We start from the raw sequence: 21,155 nt of genomic DNA, 5'->3' as shown, positions 1-21,155 counted from the left end.
GCAAGAGACGGAGGACATGGAACACAGAGCAATCTGACTGTGAAATCGCTGCGGGGCAATTCACTTTTTAGGGACCAACAGCTGTAGGATGAACATGTTTTCTAATATAAAACCCAAATTAATGTAGGATTACAGTACGTGTATGTGAATACAAGACATTGAGGGAGATTTAGGAAAATGCTCTGTTCTATGGAAACCAATGAAGTCAGTGGAAAAGATTGCTCCACCTTTCAGGAGATAACACAGACACATTTCCTCCTTTGTCCCCTAAAAATGATCGTTAAGCTCCCTCCCACCAGCCTCGTCCCCCTCCAGCAGCAGCCAGGGGTCCCACGCCAGGCTGCTCTATAAAAGGGAACTTGGACATTTGTGATTTTATAAAAATTATTTCTGTAGTCCTGGATGTCTCAGACGAAGCTTTCTAAAGTACCATGCTCCTATATGATGCAATGCAGGTACAAAAGGTACTACACATATACTATAATAAAGATTTGCTGCTGTAATATGGGATCGCCCGTTAGACTGCCCATATTTCCACGTCTCTGACTAGGGGAATCTGGTTATAAATGCTGTAACGGGATTAATAATAAAGGCAGGCGATGCTCCCGAGCGCTAAAGTATTTGACGGGAGAAAAGCAGCTGAAGATGTTTGATTAACCTACAGACTGAGTGGGTTCCTATATTCACAATCCAGGATAGCGTTCAGCAATGACAAAATCAGTCAGAGCTGAGGTGAGCGCATTCACCATCACTTAACTGGGTTCAATATATTTCATTCTGGATATTTTGGTTTACGTTTGTAAGTCTACTGAATAAACCAAAGCCAATCCCTTCACAAAGAATGTATCAAAATGCAGAGACATACTTCCAGTGACACGAGGGCTAATTAAAGGCTCCTAGTGGGAGTTCTTTAAACGGTGTGCGATAACGCAGTCATCCCGGACAGAGAAGGAACATTTCATTCCTATCTCTCTTTCTAAATATATCCAAGCTGAGAAAGAAGTCAGTATAATGAAGTAATACGCTGTCAGGAGTTGGAGAAGGTGGGAAAAAGTAAAAATGAGAATATAAAAAAAGACATTACATTCTGGGCTGACAGTACAGGCCACAAATACATGATTTGGAATACGTGATAAAAGTTAAAAATAGAAACTACTTGATAAGAGAAGTACACATTTTTTTGAGACAGCTGAATCCCAGAGCAAACAAGTGGCGCATTTCTGTTACAAAGCACATTTTTTTTACAAACCTACAGGATTATTTGTCCACACCTAGTAACGGATATTTTTCTCCATTCTTACAGTAATTGATACAGTCTATACAGGTTTCGTTATAATCCCCAAAATCATGCATGCAGTGGTGTAGAATTACAAGTTAGACGTCATTTGTATTTTCAGAATTTCACAATAAGAATCACTGGCGTGGCCGTTCTAGCCTTTCTTACCAGCTGTGGGTCGATCTCAGCCACGCTTCGTCCGTGCACAGCTTCCAGCAGCTCCTGCAGTTCAGACGAGCTCAGTTTTCCAAGTCTCAGTTTATCAGAAGCAAGAGGCTCCATGAGGTAGAGGCGTTTCCAAAGATTATCTCTGCGGCAGTGAGACTTCGCCAGTTTAACCATGTCCTCCAACTGTCTGTTTGCGGATTTAACCTCATTAGCCAACAAAGGATTGTAAAAGTTCCCTGGACCCATCCTGCTTTCTTCAACCTTGGCATCCTCTAAATTCTCCATCTCAATCCTGGGTCCCTTTCCAGGTTCCAGAGCCCCATCAAGCTCCTCTGGGTCTCTCTGAAGCCTTGGAGGCTTTTTGAAGCGCCGCATATCTGCAGTGAGACGAGGAAACAGCTCCCGCTGGCTGGTCATTATAACGTAGAACCGAAGCCTGGGGTAATGAGAATGGAGGAAAGACTGCAGTTATTATGTTTAAACTCCTAGTACACCGTTACTATTTGTAGTGTACTAAAAATCAAATCGCAAAATGTAGACTACAAAAGGCAAGCTGTAACTATAGTGGGATTTTTTAAAGACGGATATTTATCCTAAATTACTGGGCGCTATATTCTATATTAACAACTGATCAGAATATATTAAAATATCTCAGTCTCCTCTCGACCTCGCTACAAGGTTATTGTATGTTCTCAGTGAAAAGCAGAAAGACCTGTAGATAAAGATGTGTTCAGAACAAAGCAATATTTAGGAAATCACTGATTACCAAAACCTCAATATCTGCTGAACGTTCTGTTGGTGGAATTTATTTTCTGTAGTTTTCCAAGGACCATTCTGCTTGATTGGAAGCAATGAGAAATGTATTTAAATATTGCTCTAAACCTTTTTTAACATTTTATTTGGAGAACATCAGTGAATAGTTAGTAATAGTAGTTAGTAGTAGAAGAGGTTTTATTCTCGCGGGCGGCTCCCTTCCTATGTAACAGCCTGCCTACCGCCATCAGACTCTCCCCTAGTCTTCAATCATTTAAGAAGTGCCTTAAAACCATCTCTTCAGGAAAGCCTATGGCCTCCCAGAGTAATCTCTCCCTTACATACCTGTCTCTTGCTCTCTCCTAAAGGGCAGCACTTTACTCTCTCCTCCAGCTCTGCTTCACTCCCACCTTATTTGATTGCTACCTCCTGTCCTATTGGGGTTCACGCCCCACCTCCAATAGTCTGTAAGCTCGTTTGAGCAGGGTCCTCTTCAACCTATCGTTCCTGTAAGTTTTTTGTAATTGTCTAATTTATTGTTAAATCTCCCACTCTGATAATATTGTAAAGCGCTATGGAATCTGTTGGCGCTATATAAATACCAATAATAATAATAATTAATTTTTACTTAAGATGGAATGCCCATTCAAACCACAACAAACATTGATGACATTTGGTTTCTTTTGGGTACAATACTGTTCGAGATAATCTCCATTTTGGCGGTGAGGAGAGGGATGTTACCTTAGAACATGTCTATCTTGCTCTGATTGCTCCTCAAACGGGACAGCGCTGTGACACACCAGCAAAGACACATCAAAATCATCGTGATGTCGGAGCCCCTCTGAATCCTTATACATCCCGGAGCTGCGATGGAAAATACAAACAGATTTGTGCTTTTTATCAGACTCACATAATATACTAACTATTCCCATGGATCCATGGCTATTGGATTCGAGCAGGGCAGGCCACGGCTACTGCCGAGCAGGGCGGGCCACGGCTACTGCCGAGCAGGGCGGGCCACGGCTACTGCCGAGCAGGGCGGGCCACGGCTACTGCTGAGCAGGCTATAAGCATGCGTTGTGGCTTATGGCTATAACTGTGCCCTGGTTTCCAGTCTCACCTGTTCCAGACGGATACCAAGCCATAGTCTGTCTGCTCTCCATTACCACTCTTTTTCCCATTGCTGGCAGAGGCAGCAGGCCGGCTCATGCGCAGTGGTTTCATATGATAGGTACTGGCATGATCGGCTATGTAGTTGTAGAGCTGGTGAGCAGCAATCATCCCGGTAGATACAGAGAGCATTCCTTGATACACGTGGTTGCGTCCATACTTTGGGATATCCGGATGCTGAGATATGAAGAGATGCAAAAAGCTAGCAAGGTCATAGCCCTGGCGAAGGGACATGTTGGAACCCAGTAAGTACTGGTGCAGTACTCGAAGATGGAAATCATAGCTAAAGGAATGGACATGCATGAGGTCCCGGACTTTGTCACACTCCTCGGTGAAGAGCATGGAAAGCTGTAGAGGGAAAGGACAGACTAATTAACAAAAAACTAAAACTGCATTTTAGATATTGATTGGACAGCCCCCTAAAAATTTAAGCAAATCAGTGACGTATCTCAGCAATACCAAACCCAGACAGTCCGATAATGGTAAAAATCTTACCGCCACCATCACCAAAAGTACAAATTGTTTTGCTCATGACTGTGCAGAGTAACAATGTTATGGCTATCATTTGAAGAACCTTTGCACGTGCCACCACGACAATGAGCAGAATTGGAATATCTTCTGACAAAGAAACCAAGACAGAATTTCCTTTCCTGACCCAGTGCACCAGGCAACAGCACCTATCACTGGAGGCCAAACTGGTGATCCTGCCTAGGCATCCCACCACTGGAAGGTGGGGCAAGCAGTGTGCCCCGTCAGTATAGCATCCCATCACTTCTCGCAATGTTTAACACCAGACACAGGGAAAGCACGGGCACCCTAAAACCCAGAGTGAAAGAATGAGTGTGTTTCACGCACAATTAGTGATACAGGTAATACATAGTGTAACTGCGACAAATGTCAAGAAAACACAAAATAGCAGATGATATAAAGAGGGGGAACAGCAAGACATGGATGGAGGAGAAGAACAGCACTGAACTATGCAGTATGAAAGCACACAGAACCACAAATAATGCAGATACAAAAGCCACAGACACCAAAATGCAAAGTGCTCTACAAATGAGTAAGAAGAAACCAATGACAACGCTGGTGATAAGGACAGGGATCGTGCCATTCAGCCAAGGCGACATACCGCAGACTCTGAGACAGTTTCAGCTGAAATCCTGCTATAAATTCGGATGGAGAGGGATCCCTGATAAAAAGAGGATATGAAACATGTACACAAATGGGACTACAATCTGTGACTAGTTAGAGGGACACAAAGCGGCACACCTCACGGCTGCGGGTTTACCAGAACAGCCTTACCACTATTTCCACTGCTCTATCTCCAAAAACCTCACACAGATAAGAAGCAATGGGAGCCATGAGACATGGTAAGTTCTGATGGTATAACAACCTCTGGAAATTTTCCCCATGAGACAATGAGGAAAGTGTGCCACGGAGATATGTGGGATCATCACGTTATCTTAAGGAAGTTATTTTTGGACGCAGCCTTGCTATTAAACACTGGTGTTTACATATTGCAGTTTCCACACCTACTAGTGACTGTCAGACAAGTTAGCGGACATCAGACGCTGTGTGAGCCCACTGACGTAAACTGCCGGATTGCAGCAACTGCTGTGCTTGAAAGTGTGTGATTGGACAAAACAAATCAAAGGGGAACTGAACTACACACAGTAATATAACTTCACTTGTCTAAAGTGGATTATAATCCTTTTAATTTAAAAGAAAAGACTCATTAAAAAAATAATAATTTAACGTGAACACAAGTTATAGGTGATTTTTAATGCTTTACTCAATGGTGTACATTGGGCAGACTAGAAGGGCCGTCACATTCTATGTTACATTCCAGAAAGGAGTCAGGAATGCTTCAAGTCATAAAGTGACAATTTTATCACAGACAGGAGGCTCGTATTATGCATTATCTCTATTAAGTAAAATCCAGCAATAAAGACAAACACAATAAAAAAAATAAAATAAAAAACCCATCAAATAACCAATATGGAAAACTCAGTAACGAATCAGCATCCAACGTAGACTATATAAATAATCACTCCCAAATCTCCAAGCATAATGACTCCCAAATCTTTCAAGCAATAACCAATATATAACATCACAGTCAATCATCTTCTCATTCTGTTACATTATTAAATGGACACTGCCAAAATACAAAATAAATAAAAATCACTGTTTAGTAGGTATACGCCCAATGAAAGCATGCATGCATTTCATTCTGCATTTTTTCATTGGGTGTATATTTAAAAACAGCCTGCAAAAAATGCAGATCTCTTGTCTGCTACCTTTACAAGCCCTCCCCTTCTAACCCCGCCCAGACTTTCTGTGGCTGTCCAATCATAGACTTCCCAATACAGCTCAATGAGAAGTCTTTACAAGGCAGGTGCTCTGGGCAAATTGCTGCTTTTTGAGTTTAGCTCCACTGGTTTATAGCCCACCTCCCCAAGCACTAAACGACACTTAGTGAAGGGCAGAACAACAACCTTTGTTGGAGACAGAACATCTATTTATACCCCACAGCCTCATTTACTTCCAAAGTGGTACCCAATAGCAGCATGGATTGGGATAGTAACCAATTACACTGCATATCCCAAGCCAACCAATAGCAGTATGGACTTGGGATAGTAACCAATTACACTACATGTCCCAAGTCAACCAATAGCAGTATGGACTTGGGATAGCAACCAATCACACTACATATCCCAAGCCAACCAATAGCAGTATGGACTTGGGATAGTAACCAATTACACTACATATCCCAAGTCAACCAATAGCAGTATGGACTTGGGATAGAACCAATTACACTACATATCCCAAGTCAACCAATATCAGTATGGACTTGGGATAGTAACCAATCACACTACACATCCCAAGCCAACCAACAGCAGTATGGACTTGGGATAGTAACCAATTACACTACATATCCCAAACCAACCAATAGCAGTATGGACTTGGGATAGTAACCAATTACACTACATATCCCAAGTCAACCAATAGCAGCATGGACTTGGGATAGTAACCAATTACACTACATATCCCAAGTCAACCAATAGCAGTATGGACTTGGGATAGTAACCAATTACACTACATATCCCAAACCAACCAATAGCAGTATGGACTTGGGATAGTAACCAATTACACTACATATCCCAAGCCAACCAATAGCAGTATGGACTTGGGATAGTAACCAATTACACTACATATCCCAAGCCAACCAATAGCAGTATGGACTTGGGATAGTAACCAATTACACTACATATCCCAAGCCAACCAATAGCAGTATGGACTTGGGATAGCAAACAATTACACTGCATATCCCAAACCAACCAATAGCAGTATGGACTTGGGATAGCAAACAATTACACTACATATCCCAAGCCAACCAATAGCAGCATGAACTTGGGATAGTAACCAATTACACTAGATATCCCAAGCCAACCAATAGCAGTATGGATTGGAATAGCAACCAATTACACTACATATCCCAAGCCAACCAATAGCAGCATGGACTTGGGATAGTAACCAATTACACTAGATATCCCAAGCCAACCAATAGCAGTATGGACTTGGGATAGCAACCAATTACACTACATGTCCCAAGCCAACCAATATCAGGCAATTTTTATTAATATACCTTCCAAACTGTATTTTATCCTGGGCAGTGAGTGGGCAGCGTCCATTATCTTGTCATACTGTTTGGATACTCAATGGCTGAAAACACTAGAATATAGGAAATCTAATTTCTTCATATGGTTTCTTTACGGGCTAGACCAGGGGTAGGCAACGTATGGCACGTGCGTCTTGCATGGCACTCAAGGTGTCTTTGGCTCTAGCAGCCTTGAGTGCCGTGCAAACAGGCTCTGGCCTATCAGGAGTCCCAGAGAAACTTCAGATATCTGTCAATACGAAAAGGTGGTGAAGGACAATCATCAATTTATGCCTTGCAGCATGTAGAGGAAGTAATCTGAGATCAGTTCCTCCCAGCACTTGTGAATGGAAATCCACACAGTAGTAGAGCAGCCCACAGCTGCTGTTGCAGCTCCTGTCCTTGACCTGTACCTGGCCAGCCTGGAACCCACACTGCTAGATATATACAGGAATGCAGAATAATCCTCCCCTCATACAAATAATACGGACAGCCCACACACAAACATACACACTATCTGCACAAACTCAACACCACTAACAATCCACATACATGCTCACAACCCCACATGCAGCCTCTCACATACAATACCTGAAACAGTCCCACACATACACACACTACCGAACACAAACTATTCCACAAGCAGCCCCCATTCATAGGTATCATACGATACCACAAACTACTCATTAACATATACAATATAATAGCTCATATACACACAAATACAACAACAGTATACATAACACAAGCAGAATACAGCAACATGCACACCTCAATTTAAAAAAATAGGACCGGCACGCAACAGGATATCATAATCCTATTTCGGCACAGTGCTGCTAAAACGTTAACATGGGATTCTCATGGTAAGATAAGCAAGTCCCAACTGTGCGTACAGTTACACGAGCAATAAGTGATTTTAACATGATTAGAGAAAGAAACCGCTAATCTCATCACGATTTACAAATGGCTATACCTTTAAAGTATAAAACTGAAGTGAAGTGTTGATCTCTGAGTTAATAATCATTGTCTGTAACCTGTCCATTCATGTAATGATACGGTAAAAGCATGGCTTGTTCTGTCAATTCAATGCAGATTGTGCGGCCGGCTTTTACGGATTAAGAATGTTGTAAACTGCAGTCTAGTTATCTTCACATACGGAGCACACTGTCCATGCTTCCAAATTTCTAGCCATTATTCAGAGGCAGGTTGAATACATTATCGCCTCCATTAGCTTAGGAATGGTGGCTGATATTCGCATAATTTCAACTAATTTCTCAGACTGTAAATAGTTTGTGTGTTGTCTACCCAATCAAGTTAAATCATTTACTTCCTTTGACGGTGTGGGGTGTAATGTCAGCTTGTCACTGCAATGTGTTAGTCCGCATGCAAGTTAATGAAAATGGTGTTACATAAGAAAGAACTATTTATCTGATTACAAGTCATTGATCTCTGTAATCAGCTTTGGTGACGTTCGGTTTCACAGGGCCCAATGGCAATCTCAGCTAGGAGAGGAAAGGTTCCAAAGGAAACATTTATTGTGACTAAGTGCTGAATTTTAGTGAAAGACATGTAACAAAGGCCATGAAACCAGTCACCGGCGCCTTAATAAATAATAATAATGGATCATGAGGTAGAGGTTTTAGTGATACCCAGAGATAACCATCAGATTACACCCCAGATGGAACGTTCATGGACTCTCAAGGCAGCACTGGATGCAGAAGACAATCAGGTGGTGGAAGGGGAGGGATTAAGAATTTGTGGGTTTGTCTAGTTCATCTAAACAACTAAAATAATTAAAGGACCACTATAGTCAACCAGACCACTTCAGCTCAACGAAGTGGTCTGGGTGCCAGGTCCCCCAGGTGTTAACCCTTCACATGTAAACATAGCAGTTTCAGAGAAACTAAATGACCTCCATTTGTCTAAATATACATAGGGATTAAGGAGAGAGCGCAGGTAACTTTCTTTTCTTTGGTTTTTACTATGGGCTGATGTGTATTGTAGTCCTTGCTGCCGGCCCAGTAGTAATGGGAGTGAGCGCAGGACTTCTCTTTTTGTATTTGTATTTACTTTGTATCACACAGCCTGGTTACAATGCTGCCGCCCATCCCATGTGTTCCCTATTAAGGGTTAATAAGTATAGAGGTGTATATAAAAAATACCCCTCTCTGTCTCATTAGAGATATCTTTGCCAGAAGCTCAAGGAAGCAGGCTGAAGGGTCAGTGTTAGGACCCGCTTAGGGGGGTCTGCCTTGACGTTGGCAGGCATGCATTCCCTCCAATGGCCATTGGAGCAACTAAATGACCTCCATTTGTCTAAATATACATAGGGATTAAGGAGAGAGCGCAGAACACTTTTTCTTTTCTTTGGTTTTTACTATATACTGGGGCTGATGTGTATTGTAGTCCTTGCTGCCGGCCCAGTAGTGATGGGAGTGAGCGCAGGACTTCTTTTTGTATTTATGTCTTCCTGACCGCTGCTAGAGGCGCTTCCACGACGCTCAATGCGAAAATCGCATCCAGTGTGCAGAACATCCATAGGAAAGCATCGAGAAATGCTTTCCTAGGGGCATGGCCGTGCATGCGCATTCGGCTCCACTCGGGAGCTGACGTCGGAGGGGGAGGAGAGGTCACCAGCGCCGAGCAAGCCCGTCGCTGGATCAAGGTAAGTGGCTGGAGGGGTTTTAACCTGTTCAGCCCAGCGGCAGGGGGGCCCTGAGGGTGGGGGGACACTAAGGATTATATAGTGCCAGGAAAACGAGTTTGAGACACTATAGTGATCCTTTAAGCTGAGACTATAGAATTCTAAATAAGCTATTTTTGCAATTTGGTTTTCATTTCCTCTCCTGCAACAGTTATAAAAAAAAACAAAACTCACTGAGCAGGGCCCTCAATCCCTCTGTTACTGTGTCACTATACCCCACTCCCTCTAAAATGTAAACTCACTGAGCAGGGCCCTCAATCCCTCTGTTACTGTGTCACTATACCCCACTCCCTCTAGCATGTAAACTCACTGAGCAGGGCCCTCAATCCCTCTGTTACTGTGTCACTATACCCCACTCCCTCTAACATGTAAACTCACTGAGCAGGGCCCTCAATCCCTCTGTTACTGTGTCACTATACCCCACTCCCTCTAACATGTAAACTCACTGAGCAGGACCCTCAATCCCTCTGTTACTGTGTCACTATAACCCACTCCCTCTAGCATGTAAACTCACTGAGCAGGACCTCAATCCCTCTGTTACTGTGTCACTATACCCCACTCCCTCTAGCATGTAAACTCACTGAGCAGGGCCTCAATCCCTCTGTTACTGTGTCACTATACCCCACTCCCTCTAACATGTAAACTCACTGAGCAGGACCCTCAATCCCTCTGTTACTGTGTCACTATAGCCCTCACCCTCTAGCATGTAAACTCATTAAGCAGGGCCCTCAATCCCTCTGTTACTGTGTGTCCAACTTGTCTGTTAGTCAACCCATTGCACAGAGCTGCTGAATTTGTTGGTGCTATAAAAATAATAATAATAATTCACCACATATCATTATTTGGTGAATAATCCCCAGAGTCTGTGTTAAATACAGAACGAATGGGCAGGGCCGAGTTCATAAGGTGAATATAAAACCTGACCAACAAATAAAATCGCCAAATTTGACTGCCGTGTAGACCTCCTATACAAAATAACAAGTGTCTGCACCTTGAACCTGAACACAGATCCTTATAATGATGACGATAACATATTCAATCAGCAAACAAACATTTTGCTTTTGCACGTTTCCAGTTATTTAAAATAAAAATAAATGTACACACACACACACACATATATATAAATAATGTTAGTGTTATTTTTCATTTATATGCTTTGCTGGTTATTATGTAAATTAACATGAAGGGACAGTCTAGGCGCTGTAATGGTTATAGTACCAGAACCCCCTGAGTCCCCTGGTGCTGTTCCTGCTTAAAATTCAAACCCTTCTGCAAGAGGTGTGATACTTCCTTGGGTGCTCCAGATCTAGTTCGACTTTAGATTTATCCAAAAGGACCCACCGAAAAAGGGGACCAGTTTAAAAAAGGGGACTCCTCATTCTAACCACTAAAGCTCTCTTTAACCCCTGCAGTGGTGGCTGATACATGAGTACAGCGCTATTGACAGAATGCCCAAGCACACATACCACTGCGACATTGCCCTATAGATGCCTGGGCAAAAGTTCATTTTTAATACCCAACTTAAAGGGCTACTCTGGGCACCATGAAAACTTTATTTCAATGAACTTGTTATGGGCGCAACCTTACTTTATTTTTCAAACGGTTTCACCCCATTCTGCAGACAAAGCTCGGCCCCTCTTCCTTTTCTTGATCCAATGCAGAAATAAATGGCCAGAGATAAGTTTATTACTGGAAACCGAAGGCAAGGCTTCCTGGAGCTAGGACTGATAATATAAGAGAGTCCAGGGCCTCTAGGCGACATACTGGTTTCAGTGAGGTGAAGTTGTTATGGTGCCCGGATTAGCCCTTTGATGTTGTGCATTCTATCGACACAGAAAGAAAGGCTGAGCTGACCTTTCCAGGAATCAAACTAACTGTTATTTACTAACGTGAGAATTCAAAGTCAAGTTTAAAACAGCCAAAATGGAAACATGCTCTAAAAATGCTCTAATTGTGGCTGCTCTGGCCTTAAGTTTGAAGTTCACTTTGAATTGTCACTTTAGTAAATATCCCAGAGACGCTGACATACGGCAGCAGAATCCTTAGAACGAGAAATGACTATATTTGCTAGTGAGTGTGAGAGAATGGCCGGGGTACCTGAGAGTTCACAGACTGGCCCATGGGTATCCGAGAGCACTCCAGAGCATACTGCTTGACACAGAAATAACAGCCCTGTGAAGACAGCAAGAGAAGTGTGAGCTGTGAGCGGACATCGCTGCATGGATCAGACAAGCTTTAAACATTTCAATACTACCTGGAAAGAAAGCTCCATCAGCACTATGCCCCCTGGGAGCGCCCTCTGCAGGTGATAAGTGGTAACCGCAGAACTAGAACTCTGAAACGTAGAAAAAAACAAAGCAAAGATTCTGTTGAGGGGGTGAAAGAATCCTGGGTGTATTCTCACAGCAGCTCACAGGATAGAAACTCACCTTCGGACTCCCATCATTCTTTGTCTTTGAGGCTCGGTTTTCTGCTGCTATGGATGTTGGTGTTGCTCTTATTCGAGCGGTACTGTAAATACATAATAATTACATGGTATAACCAGGAGACATGAAATCAGCCTTCCAGGGAGACTGATGGGTTATTTACTAAAGGCAGACAATGTAAGGCCAAACTAGCGGAATTGGAAGCATCACTTTTTCCAGTTTGGCTATTTTGGCCTTATATTTGAAATTTTCTTTCGAATTCATTTTGAATTCCCAGCAATTCTCACTTTATTGAATTATTCTGTAAGAAAGGGCATAATTATTATTTTATTATTTATATAGCGCCAGTAGATTCCGTAGCGCTGTACAATCTCTGTGTGGTCATTTTCAAGCCACCAGGTAAACTTAAAGAAGAGGGAGGAGAAGACTGGATGCTAGAAGGGTATGGTGACATACTATTCTTCCTCGTCTTGTTTCTGTCAATTATGTGTTGTCAGACATTCCCTTTTGTAATAGTAAAGCACTGCTGAATATGTTGGCGCTATGTATAAATGATGAAAAAAAAATAGTGAAGAACCAAAGTGACTGCCCTGAATCACATCCCAAAACACTGTGGCCTGGAGATAGCTATTCTCCGTATGGTTATGTTTCTGAAAAGTCTGCTCCATCTTTTTATCCATACCTGCGGGCCGGAGAGGCTGGCCGGAGCTGTACCAGGATGAAGCCGGTGCTCTGTAGGTACTGAATGTATTGTTGCATGAATGCGGTGCACAGCTCCTGCAACCATGGCTCATCCTTTACCCTCCATGGCGGCATCTCGGCTGAGTCACAGCTATAACTACGATCTCTTCCAGACGTGCTGGAGTCGTTGGAACGATGACGTTTCTGAGAAAATAACACAAAAGAAGCTGTTGTTAAACCCTTTATTGTAAATAACATCCAGTACTGAAGGGGTTAGCTGTATAACACAATTTACATTAGACTGGTCATCCCCAAACATAGGTGACTAATTCAAGTAATAAATAAAACGTATTCTATTCATTTCCTGGTAAAATCACCAGCAACTGTACAGGTGCTCTATTTACCTGCAGCTGACTTGCATTAACCCCTTAAGGACCAAACGTCTGTAATAAAAGGGAATCATGACATGTCACACATGTCATGTGTCCTTAAGGGGTTAAAGCTTAATGAAGCAGTGTTGGTGTATAGATCCTGTATCTGCGGTCTCACTGCTCAATTCACTGTCATTTAGGAGTTAAATAACTTTGTTTCTGTTTATACAGCCCTAGCCACACCTCCCCTGGCTGTGACTCACACGGCCTGCATGGAAACAAATTGGTTTAATTTCCATTTAGATCTCACTGCAAGTGTGTTTACTTTAGAAGCTCTTCCTGTCCTGCTCAGTTAATTGAATTTTAATTAAACACAAGAGGCCCCTGGAGGCTATTACCAGTGCAGAAGATAAGATATTCTAAATTAAACTCACTGTGCAATAAGCAAGCTAAAGATGTCCACTCTTTTTCAGGAAGAGTTTTCATTAATCTAAAGTTGGTTTGGTGCTTAGAGTGTCCCTTTAATGATGCTTTAAGTTTTGAATCCAGACTAAGCCTAAACCCTGCAACAGCAAAACAGTTTTATAGACTTATCTAATCTTGTTTAAGAGACACCATACCTTGCCTTCATTTCTGCTCTGGTCATTCTGAATTTGAGCTTTAAATGCCGGATCAAACAGGAGAGGAGTGGCACAGTAATGGACCAGGCGAGCAGACTGCTTTAAGGTGTCGAGATCTGATGCCTGCAAGACAGGTAAGGGGACAAAGCGAGGTCCCATCACATGCTGGGCTTGTCTGGGGTATTGTAAGTGGATGGTGAGCAGAGGGCTGGGTGATGTGGTTGCAGACGTGGTTTTACAGAAGAGATTTTTCGGTACTCACACTGATGGGCATATTGGACTGTGCAGATCTCTGTTGCCAGGTCACAAACAAGTTTTCAATCTTTAACTGCTTTTCCACCTCTAGAAAATAAAATTAAACAGGTTGCTTACTGCATCGTTTCCAGGACAATAGTAACATGCTCTTTGCATGAACAATACAGGAAGGGCAGCAAATAATGGAGCACAAACATTGCAAGGTTTCTAACACATTACTTTATCATTCAACGGAGGCAGTAACAACTTCACTACAAGTTAGAGCAAAGCAGCTCTGTTACCTGAAACACATCTAAAACAATCATCCAAAAATATTCAATTTAATTTCAGCTCAACTAGCTGGAATAACCACTGGAAGAATGGATGTGATTGGATCTTGGAGTAGCATCAGTATCACCAGTCGTGCCAGTTTGCTCACAGAATCTCATATTATAATAAAATAATAATAAATAGGTTTTTTTTTTGTTTTGTTTTTTACCTTTAAGGCAAATAAAAAATAAATAAATAAAAAGTAGTTTTATTTCCTCTATATTGAGAATTTCAGATTCTTGAAAAGGTTTAACTGTTCTCAGTCTTCTGTAATGAAAATCTCCCCCGTTCAGTTTGCTATGAGTATGTCACGGTTCTCACCGTGACATCCAGACTGCCAGACGTGGTCGTTCCAGAAGTGCCCAACAGGGGTTTTGAACTGTGGTTCTTCTGTGCCATAATCCTGCAGTTTTGCCTCAGAGCCACTCTCCAGTTCTTGCTTAAGCCTGATGTTTATTCCTGCCTTATCTCCAGCACTGGGGGGCTGGACGTTACCTGTGGCTGCTCCTATCATCCCAGCCCACCTGAAGCAAATGCGTAATTAAACAGGTAGAAGACACTGCCTCTCCCTGAGGGCAGTGTCAGTTCATTGACTCTGGTCCTGCTGTCTTGTTCCTGTTTTTGTGTATCCAGATCGTTTGCTCCTGGTCCCTGACCTTGGCTTAGTTGCATTGTGTATCCTGACTTCTGGCATCCTCTGAACTTGGCATTCTTACCGTGTACCCTGACTTCTGGCACCCTCTGACTTTGGCTTACCCTTGACGATTCTCCTGCTTGTGTCCTTACCTGTACTGCGACTTGGAGCATTATCCTGCACAGCCCCCGTGCACAGACTATCAGGCCAGATGAACCTGATGACCTTGGCCTGTGTTTAATTGCAAGGGTGAGCCTAAATCTCTGCCTACCGGACTCCCAACTAAGGTAAGCCGTGACAGAGTAAATGCCAAGTGGTCATGATATTTTGCACCACATGTTCCAACCCTCACTACTGACCTTTCCTCTCTGAACTTTTAATATCTAGGAATTGTGCTCCCTGCCGGGACACAGTGTCCTGCTCTGATGTGAGATGCATGGGTTTTAACGGCATGACATCTCGGAGAACCTCATCGAAAGGCACCATGTCCGGGTGGAAGTGCAGGGTTTGTAGGCTGCGGGTGGTAGTGCCCAGGCGTGTCTGTTCTTTGTGTGGTGGTGGTGTGGGACTCCTGATCAGAGAATCCACCTCCAGGGTGGAGTTTAGGAATGAATTTGGATCCTGGAGACAAAAGAAGAAACATAAATATTGGACAATGAGGGAAGTCACCATTTAGCTGTATGAGAGCTTCACTATAAATAGAAGAGGAATTAATTACTTCGGTATCTCAAGGGGTTTAGCTGCTAAAATTAATATTTATTATGTCAGCTTGGAAGAGACAAGTCATGTTTCCTCTACAGAAAACAGTGGAATAACTAACCTGTCCTAAGATTAAGGGGGAGATGATCAGAACATTACCTGCTTGCTGTCCTCATGCCAAGGAGGGTCTGCGAAGCAGTAGTGATGAAACAGTCCAAGTTTCTGGCTAAGGAGACAGTGCACCACGTGGGACCGTGCATTCTGCCACTGGACCAACCGCACCAACGAGCGACTCAGCGACGCGCCTAGGTCCGGAGACCAGTTGTATGTGTGCAGAGTGAACTGTAGATGTTTAGAAAGTACATAAGTGGTGCTGTTAGCCGTAAACAAGTCAGGTATGCATTCTATTAGCAAAAGCATAAAATTACCTTTTTGTCTTGAATTTCCATAAATAGGAAGCGTTGGCGAGGAACGAGGCCTCGAGGTGGGCAGGAAATATCCAATGGTTTTTCAGCAGAACCTAGCTCCATAGCATCGAAACGCTGGAAGCCTTTTTGTGCTGATATGAATAGGAGGGACCGTATTATAATAGACATTGTGAATTATATAAAATAAAGACATGCCTACAAATAAAAATCTCAAACATCCATTATGTTGGTGGTTCTGCCAGCGTCAGTTACATTATTTCTACACAAAACCAATCTGCTTATGTGGCAAAAGCATTGAAGCCAGTACCATTCATTGTGCACCAGGTGCCACACCACCCCCGCTGCTCCCACACCAGATAAGATGAACTTACGCTTTCCGAGCTTGTGCTCATTGGAACGTGTGTACACTGGGAGTAAAACGCAAATGTTACTCTTAATAGGATTACCAAATGTCTCTTTAAATATGCACACTCTCTGACCAACTCCTCCCATCATAGCACAGCCTTCCCCAGACTCATCTTATAACTACTAGTATTCCACTCATGTTAAACTTCCCATGACAGACACCCATTCCCAAAACAACTTGCTAGAGTACAGCTTCAAAACAAAACTTGGGTCATTATTCAAATATATATCATCTTCACTGTGTGTAAATGAAACCAGATTTCTGAAAGAAAAATGGCAACGCCAATTCTCAGAATTTTACCCAATAAACGACCAACTGCTAGACAAATATCTTTCTATCATAATATTCCAGGAATGTCATTTGGCCTTCACAGTTAAAAGAAATAAAATAAAACACACACCAGATTGGATAACGAGAATATTGCTCCGCAGCGACCTCTGGAGTCAGCAGCTTACCTTGCTCTGTATTGTATCGCCACTGGTGGAAATTGCGTCCCACCGCGATGAGCTCCCTTGCTGCTGCAGGGCGCGGTTTACATTGCTGGCTAGGTGAGTATGGAACAAACACTGAACCACTGCTGCCACTAATGACACAAGCAAATTAAATGAGGGGTTAGAAAGGAGTTTTAAATAAATATAAATCAGCATCTAGCCAATGTAACTCTCTAAGCTCTAACAGAATGCCTTCTATTGACACCCTTTACCCCGACTCTTCCAACCATCACAATTACAGCATCTAACACATCTATCTATGTAATCATTTTCCACTTTAACCTCAACGTGACCTTGCTCCTAACCTCTAACACTCCTATTACACTTTCCCATACAAATTCCCACATCCTAATTACTTGTGCCATCCTCTGTCTTTATACGTTACCCTCATCCTGTCCACCATCCAAGCCTGTGGTCCACCTTCATACTCTCCAACATACTAAACACACACCCCAGCCCCACCTTTACTTTCAGGTTAGTTAGTTACTGTGAAAACTTACGTGATTTTTTCAAATACTTTCACACTGGTGTCACTTGCCAAAGACGTGACAATACTGAAAAGCTCCATAAGAATTGATGGGAGGAGAAAGCGTGAAACTGTCTGTGCAGAGCACTGCTGGACAGACGGACACCCTGCAGGCACAACAAAAAGAAAGGTACAATTTAGCATACTGCCGAGGGTGCAAGATCAGACATTGTGTTAAATGAAATAATGTCAAGAAAACAAATGAACGCTGAAGGCAGGACCTTCCTCAATCAGAGAGAAACTCTTACCCCTTAAACTACTGCAGAGCAAGGGGTTTGTGGGAGAAGTGGTTTATCCCCAAGAGCAGTTGCACAATAAACTGATAACATTCGTACTGCAGCTGCTATCAGTATACACGCAGTCCATTCATGGTTTACTTCTGCGCTATCCACAGGCCATGGTTTGCTATGGACAAAATTACCAAAATTGATCATCCTGAGCAGGAACATGTGCCACCCATTATCTAAAAAGATAATGAGCTTTGAAATACAAGACTGTAAGGACAGAATCCTTGCATCATCAGCAAGCAGAAGTGGTTTTGGTGCCTAGAGTGACCCATTTAAGCAAAGAAATGTGAAGTAAGAAGATATCCGTAAAATGAGTCAGGGCAGGTTGTTGGAGAAGGAGCCACGGCTTTCTAATAATGGCAATCACACGTACCCAGCTGATTCATAAAGTTCATCCATTGCAGGCAGGTGTGACTGTAAAGCGGGTGCAAGGTGCCCACCTCACCCTCTTCCAACTGCATCTGGTGCTTCCTGAAAGGAGAAATGGCATTTAGTGATGGTTAAAGGGGCAGTAAACTCTCTATGTTAGGTCACACATGTTTCTAGGTTACACGGCCACCATGCCTCAGTCCTGACAAGTTCCGTGACCGGACCTGGTCATGCATTAACAATGGTGCTCACTATTAAGCCAACACACACTTCAAGGATATAGCTCAAACCAAAGCCACCACGTTTGGAAATGGAGCCAGAGCATCGTTCTGAAACACCATAGACTACCAGGAAATTCACGGGACAAATCATTTTTTGGCGACATGTTTTTGTCCTGTCTGTTTCTTTAACAATAAACATTGTGTTAACATTTTCTAGAGCAGGTCAGCAATTTTCAAGAGTTTATTTTCTTTTTTTAACAGTAAATTTGCCCATGTCCATTCCCTTTATGCAACTGTGCCCAGCCCCCGCCCCACCGCCATAAAATATCCCAGCATGCACCCAATCCCTCCCTCCTGATTAGTCGTCCAATCTAGCAAGACAAACTGCTAATGGGGCAAAGTAGATACTAGATCAGTTAACTGACAGGTTTTATAAAAACATCATACTAAAACAGGTCCCAAGTGTGTAGTACTCTCTGTAGATGAATGTCCCCCTAACTTTGCAGATAGGGCAATTTAATTAGCCAGTAGTACTGTTACCTCTGTGCATGTTCAAGCCCAATCCCTGATTTGTCAAGGTAACTTGGCGCCTTCAAGCTCTCAGTCTTATGTCGTCTCCTTGTTCGTGGTTCTTCAGTGCGTTCACTCACAATGTCGTCAGTGGTTTTTGGGGGGCCCAGCTCCCCACTGTCTGGTTTACTCTAAAATAATACAAAAAAACCTTAGGAAAGATCTAGCGCTGGGAATACTGATGAAGTGGAGGCAGACAGCTCAACAACCGAATCCGGAATCTCTCTTGTCCGGCAGATAGGAATGTGTACAAAGGAGTAGGGTGTCCTCGGGGGTAGGTAATATGAGACGAAAAATGGACAAGGAGATGTAGATAGTGGAGTATGTAAATTTCCATTTATCAGCACTTATTGTACATACAGTGTGCACAATTGTGTTTTTGTTACTTATGCTTAAGAACTCAGCCCCACATATATCCTAAAGTGGGGATTAAACCACTCTACCACTCTAAACGACTCTACCCTAATTGACAGGAGCCACTTGGAGGCTCCATAAAATTTGAAGGCATTTCCAATTACTTACTGATTCAGCTGCAACTTATACAATATACTACAGGATATAGGCACTTGTTTTATTTGCTTTGTTTTCTGATTGATCTATTCTATTTCCTGTGCAGTTGGGAGATACACACTCCATATAAACAAGCGGAGATTGTACATATCACTCACATAAAGTAGAGCTGACTTACAGCTCTATAAAGAGGAAGTGCAACTCTTATTCTATCCTCTGGTATCCATAACATACTACACTATCTATACTTCCTACTTCATTTTTTGTTTCACATTACCTGCATCTGAAGATACCCCACCTCTCTACTGTCACCTCTCTCTCAGTAACACGTTTAATAATAATATTCAACATCAAGCACAGTGTACACAACATATAAATTATAACCAATACATCCTATCCATCTCCAAAATAGCAGCATTAGCACCATCAACAAATGATCGTCAAACTGATCCCACTAAAAACAAATTCTTCTCCTTTACCAGCATATCCCAAAAGCTCCGGCGGCCAGTCTTGCTGGGAGGGGTGCTCGGTTCTGTGCTGCCTGCTACCACAGAAGGAGGAATGCTCAAAGGAGAAGGACGAGATTTGCTCAACGGCTGCACCAATCCAATCATGTCTGGAAGTGACTGGGAGGGGCCCTTCCCTGTTAACAAGAAATGTGAAATGCTGTACACTGCGTATGACTAAATACCAAGAGTAGCGCTCTTATTTGGCCAGTACAGTACCATTAAATGCAGCTTCCTGACTTGCTGTGACTAAAGGCTCAACACAGAGAGGGCTCTGCAGGATATTGAATTCAATGATGACGTCACAGATGGCATGCCGCAAAGAGTTGCAGAGGCGTTCCGATAACTGAGAGGAGCTGATGTTTCCTTTCTCCCATACATCGAAGCGCACCAAGGTCAGCAGCCCTGTCAGAGAACAGAAACTCTTAATAAGGAAAGGGATGGGGCTGTGATCACAAGACCACTGGGTAAGAGGGGAGACAGGTCTATACCAGAGTCTGTGGGACAAGATTCCAGATAAAACCTCTTCACATCGGTCAGAGAGTCAAATGTGTTGGCATTAAGTAGATCTGAGGAGATGAAGGAGCAAGTCAGGGGCTGCTGATCGAGATATGCCTGGGTTATCAGGGAGCCGTGCTGATCCACAAAGGAGAGGGCGATGCAAGCAATGCCTAGAGGAAGCCAAAATGTAGATATCGTTTACTGGCCGCAAAGGAAATCCACACCGACGCCATGTCTGGCATTCGAGAGGAACTCACACCTAACATGCAAATGGCAGTATATAGCTCGATGAAATCAGACAGGACAACATAATCTGCAGCAAACAAGCATCCATCATAAACTACAAAACCCAGAAACCTCTGCCAGCGAACAATGCAGCAACAGATTTACAGTCCAATAACTGTCAGAGCTATGGAGTTACAGAAATATAATACTATATCTCCATATTATCCAGAAAGTCCCGATGATGTAAATGTGGATATTACCTTTGCCTCCTGTGCCTTGGCCTCCAGGTTTATTGTACAGGAACAGATCCAACTCAGGGAGCTCGCTGTGATAGTAATGCTGTGATAACAGAAAATATAAACATAGCAAGGAATGCAAACTGAACATTCCT

At 42.9% G+C, this 21,155-nt stretch overlaps 1 protein-coding gene across 1 annotated transcript in view; it reads right to left on the bottom strand.

Annotated features, from left to right (window-relative positions):
- The window catches only part of SZT2 (SZT2 subunit of KICSTOR complex), a 127,940-nt gene that overhangs the window by 2,685 nt on the left and 104,100 nt on the right, over positions 1–21,155 (bottom strand). The window contains exons 50-69 of the mRNA XM_063427658.1: positions 21,025–21,103; positions 20,530–20,709; positions 20,258–20,443; positions 20,012–20,175; positions 18,993–19,153; positions 18,236–18,333; positions 17,550–17,682; positions 17,014–17,141; positions 16,153–16,283; positions 15,884–16,066; positions 15,385–15,646; positions 14,090–14,169; positions 13,828–13,950; positions 12,838–13,040; positions 12,159–12,240; positions 11,984–12,064; positions 11,827–11,901; positions 3,318–3,715; positions 2,939–3,061; positions 1,445–1,880 (exon numbers count right to left, since the gene is read on the bottom strand). Coding sequence (XP_063283728.1) covers positions 1,445–1,880; positions 2,939–3,061; positions 3,318–3,715; positions 11,827–11,901; positions 11,984–12,064; positions 12,159–12,240; positions 12,838–13,040; positions 13,828–13,950; positions 14,090–14,169; positions 15,385–15,646; positions 15,884–16,066; positions 16,153–16,283; positions 17,014–17,141; positions 17,550–17,682; positions 18,236–18,333; positions 18,993–19,153; positions 20,012–20,175; positions 20,258–20,443; positions 20,530–20,709; positions 21,025–21,103 — 3,306 coding nt within the window. The remainder of the gene's footprint in view (positions 1–1,444; positions 1,881–2,938; positions 3,062–3,317; positions 3,716–11,826; positions 11,902–11,983; positions 12,065–12,158; positions 12,241–12,837; positions 13,041–13,827; positions 13,951–14,089; positions 14,170–15,384; positions 15,647–15,883; positions 16,067–16,152; positions 16,284–17,013; positions 17,142–17,549; positions 17,683–18,235; positions 18,334–18,992; positions 19,154–20,011; positions 20,176–20,257; positions 20,444–20,529; positions 20,710–21,024; positions 21,104–21,155) is intronic.

The sequence above is a fragment of the Pelobates fuscus genome, chromosome 7 (assembly GCF_036172605.1).
Source record: "Pelobates fuscus isolate aPelFus1 chromosome 7, aPelFus1.pri, whole genome shotgun sequence".
NCBI lineage: Eukaryota > Metazoa > Chordata > Amphibia > Anura > Pelobatidae > Pelobates > Pelobates fuscus.
This window is presented reverse-complemented; position numbering and strand designations above follow the sequence as displayed.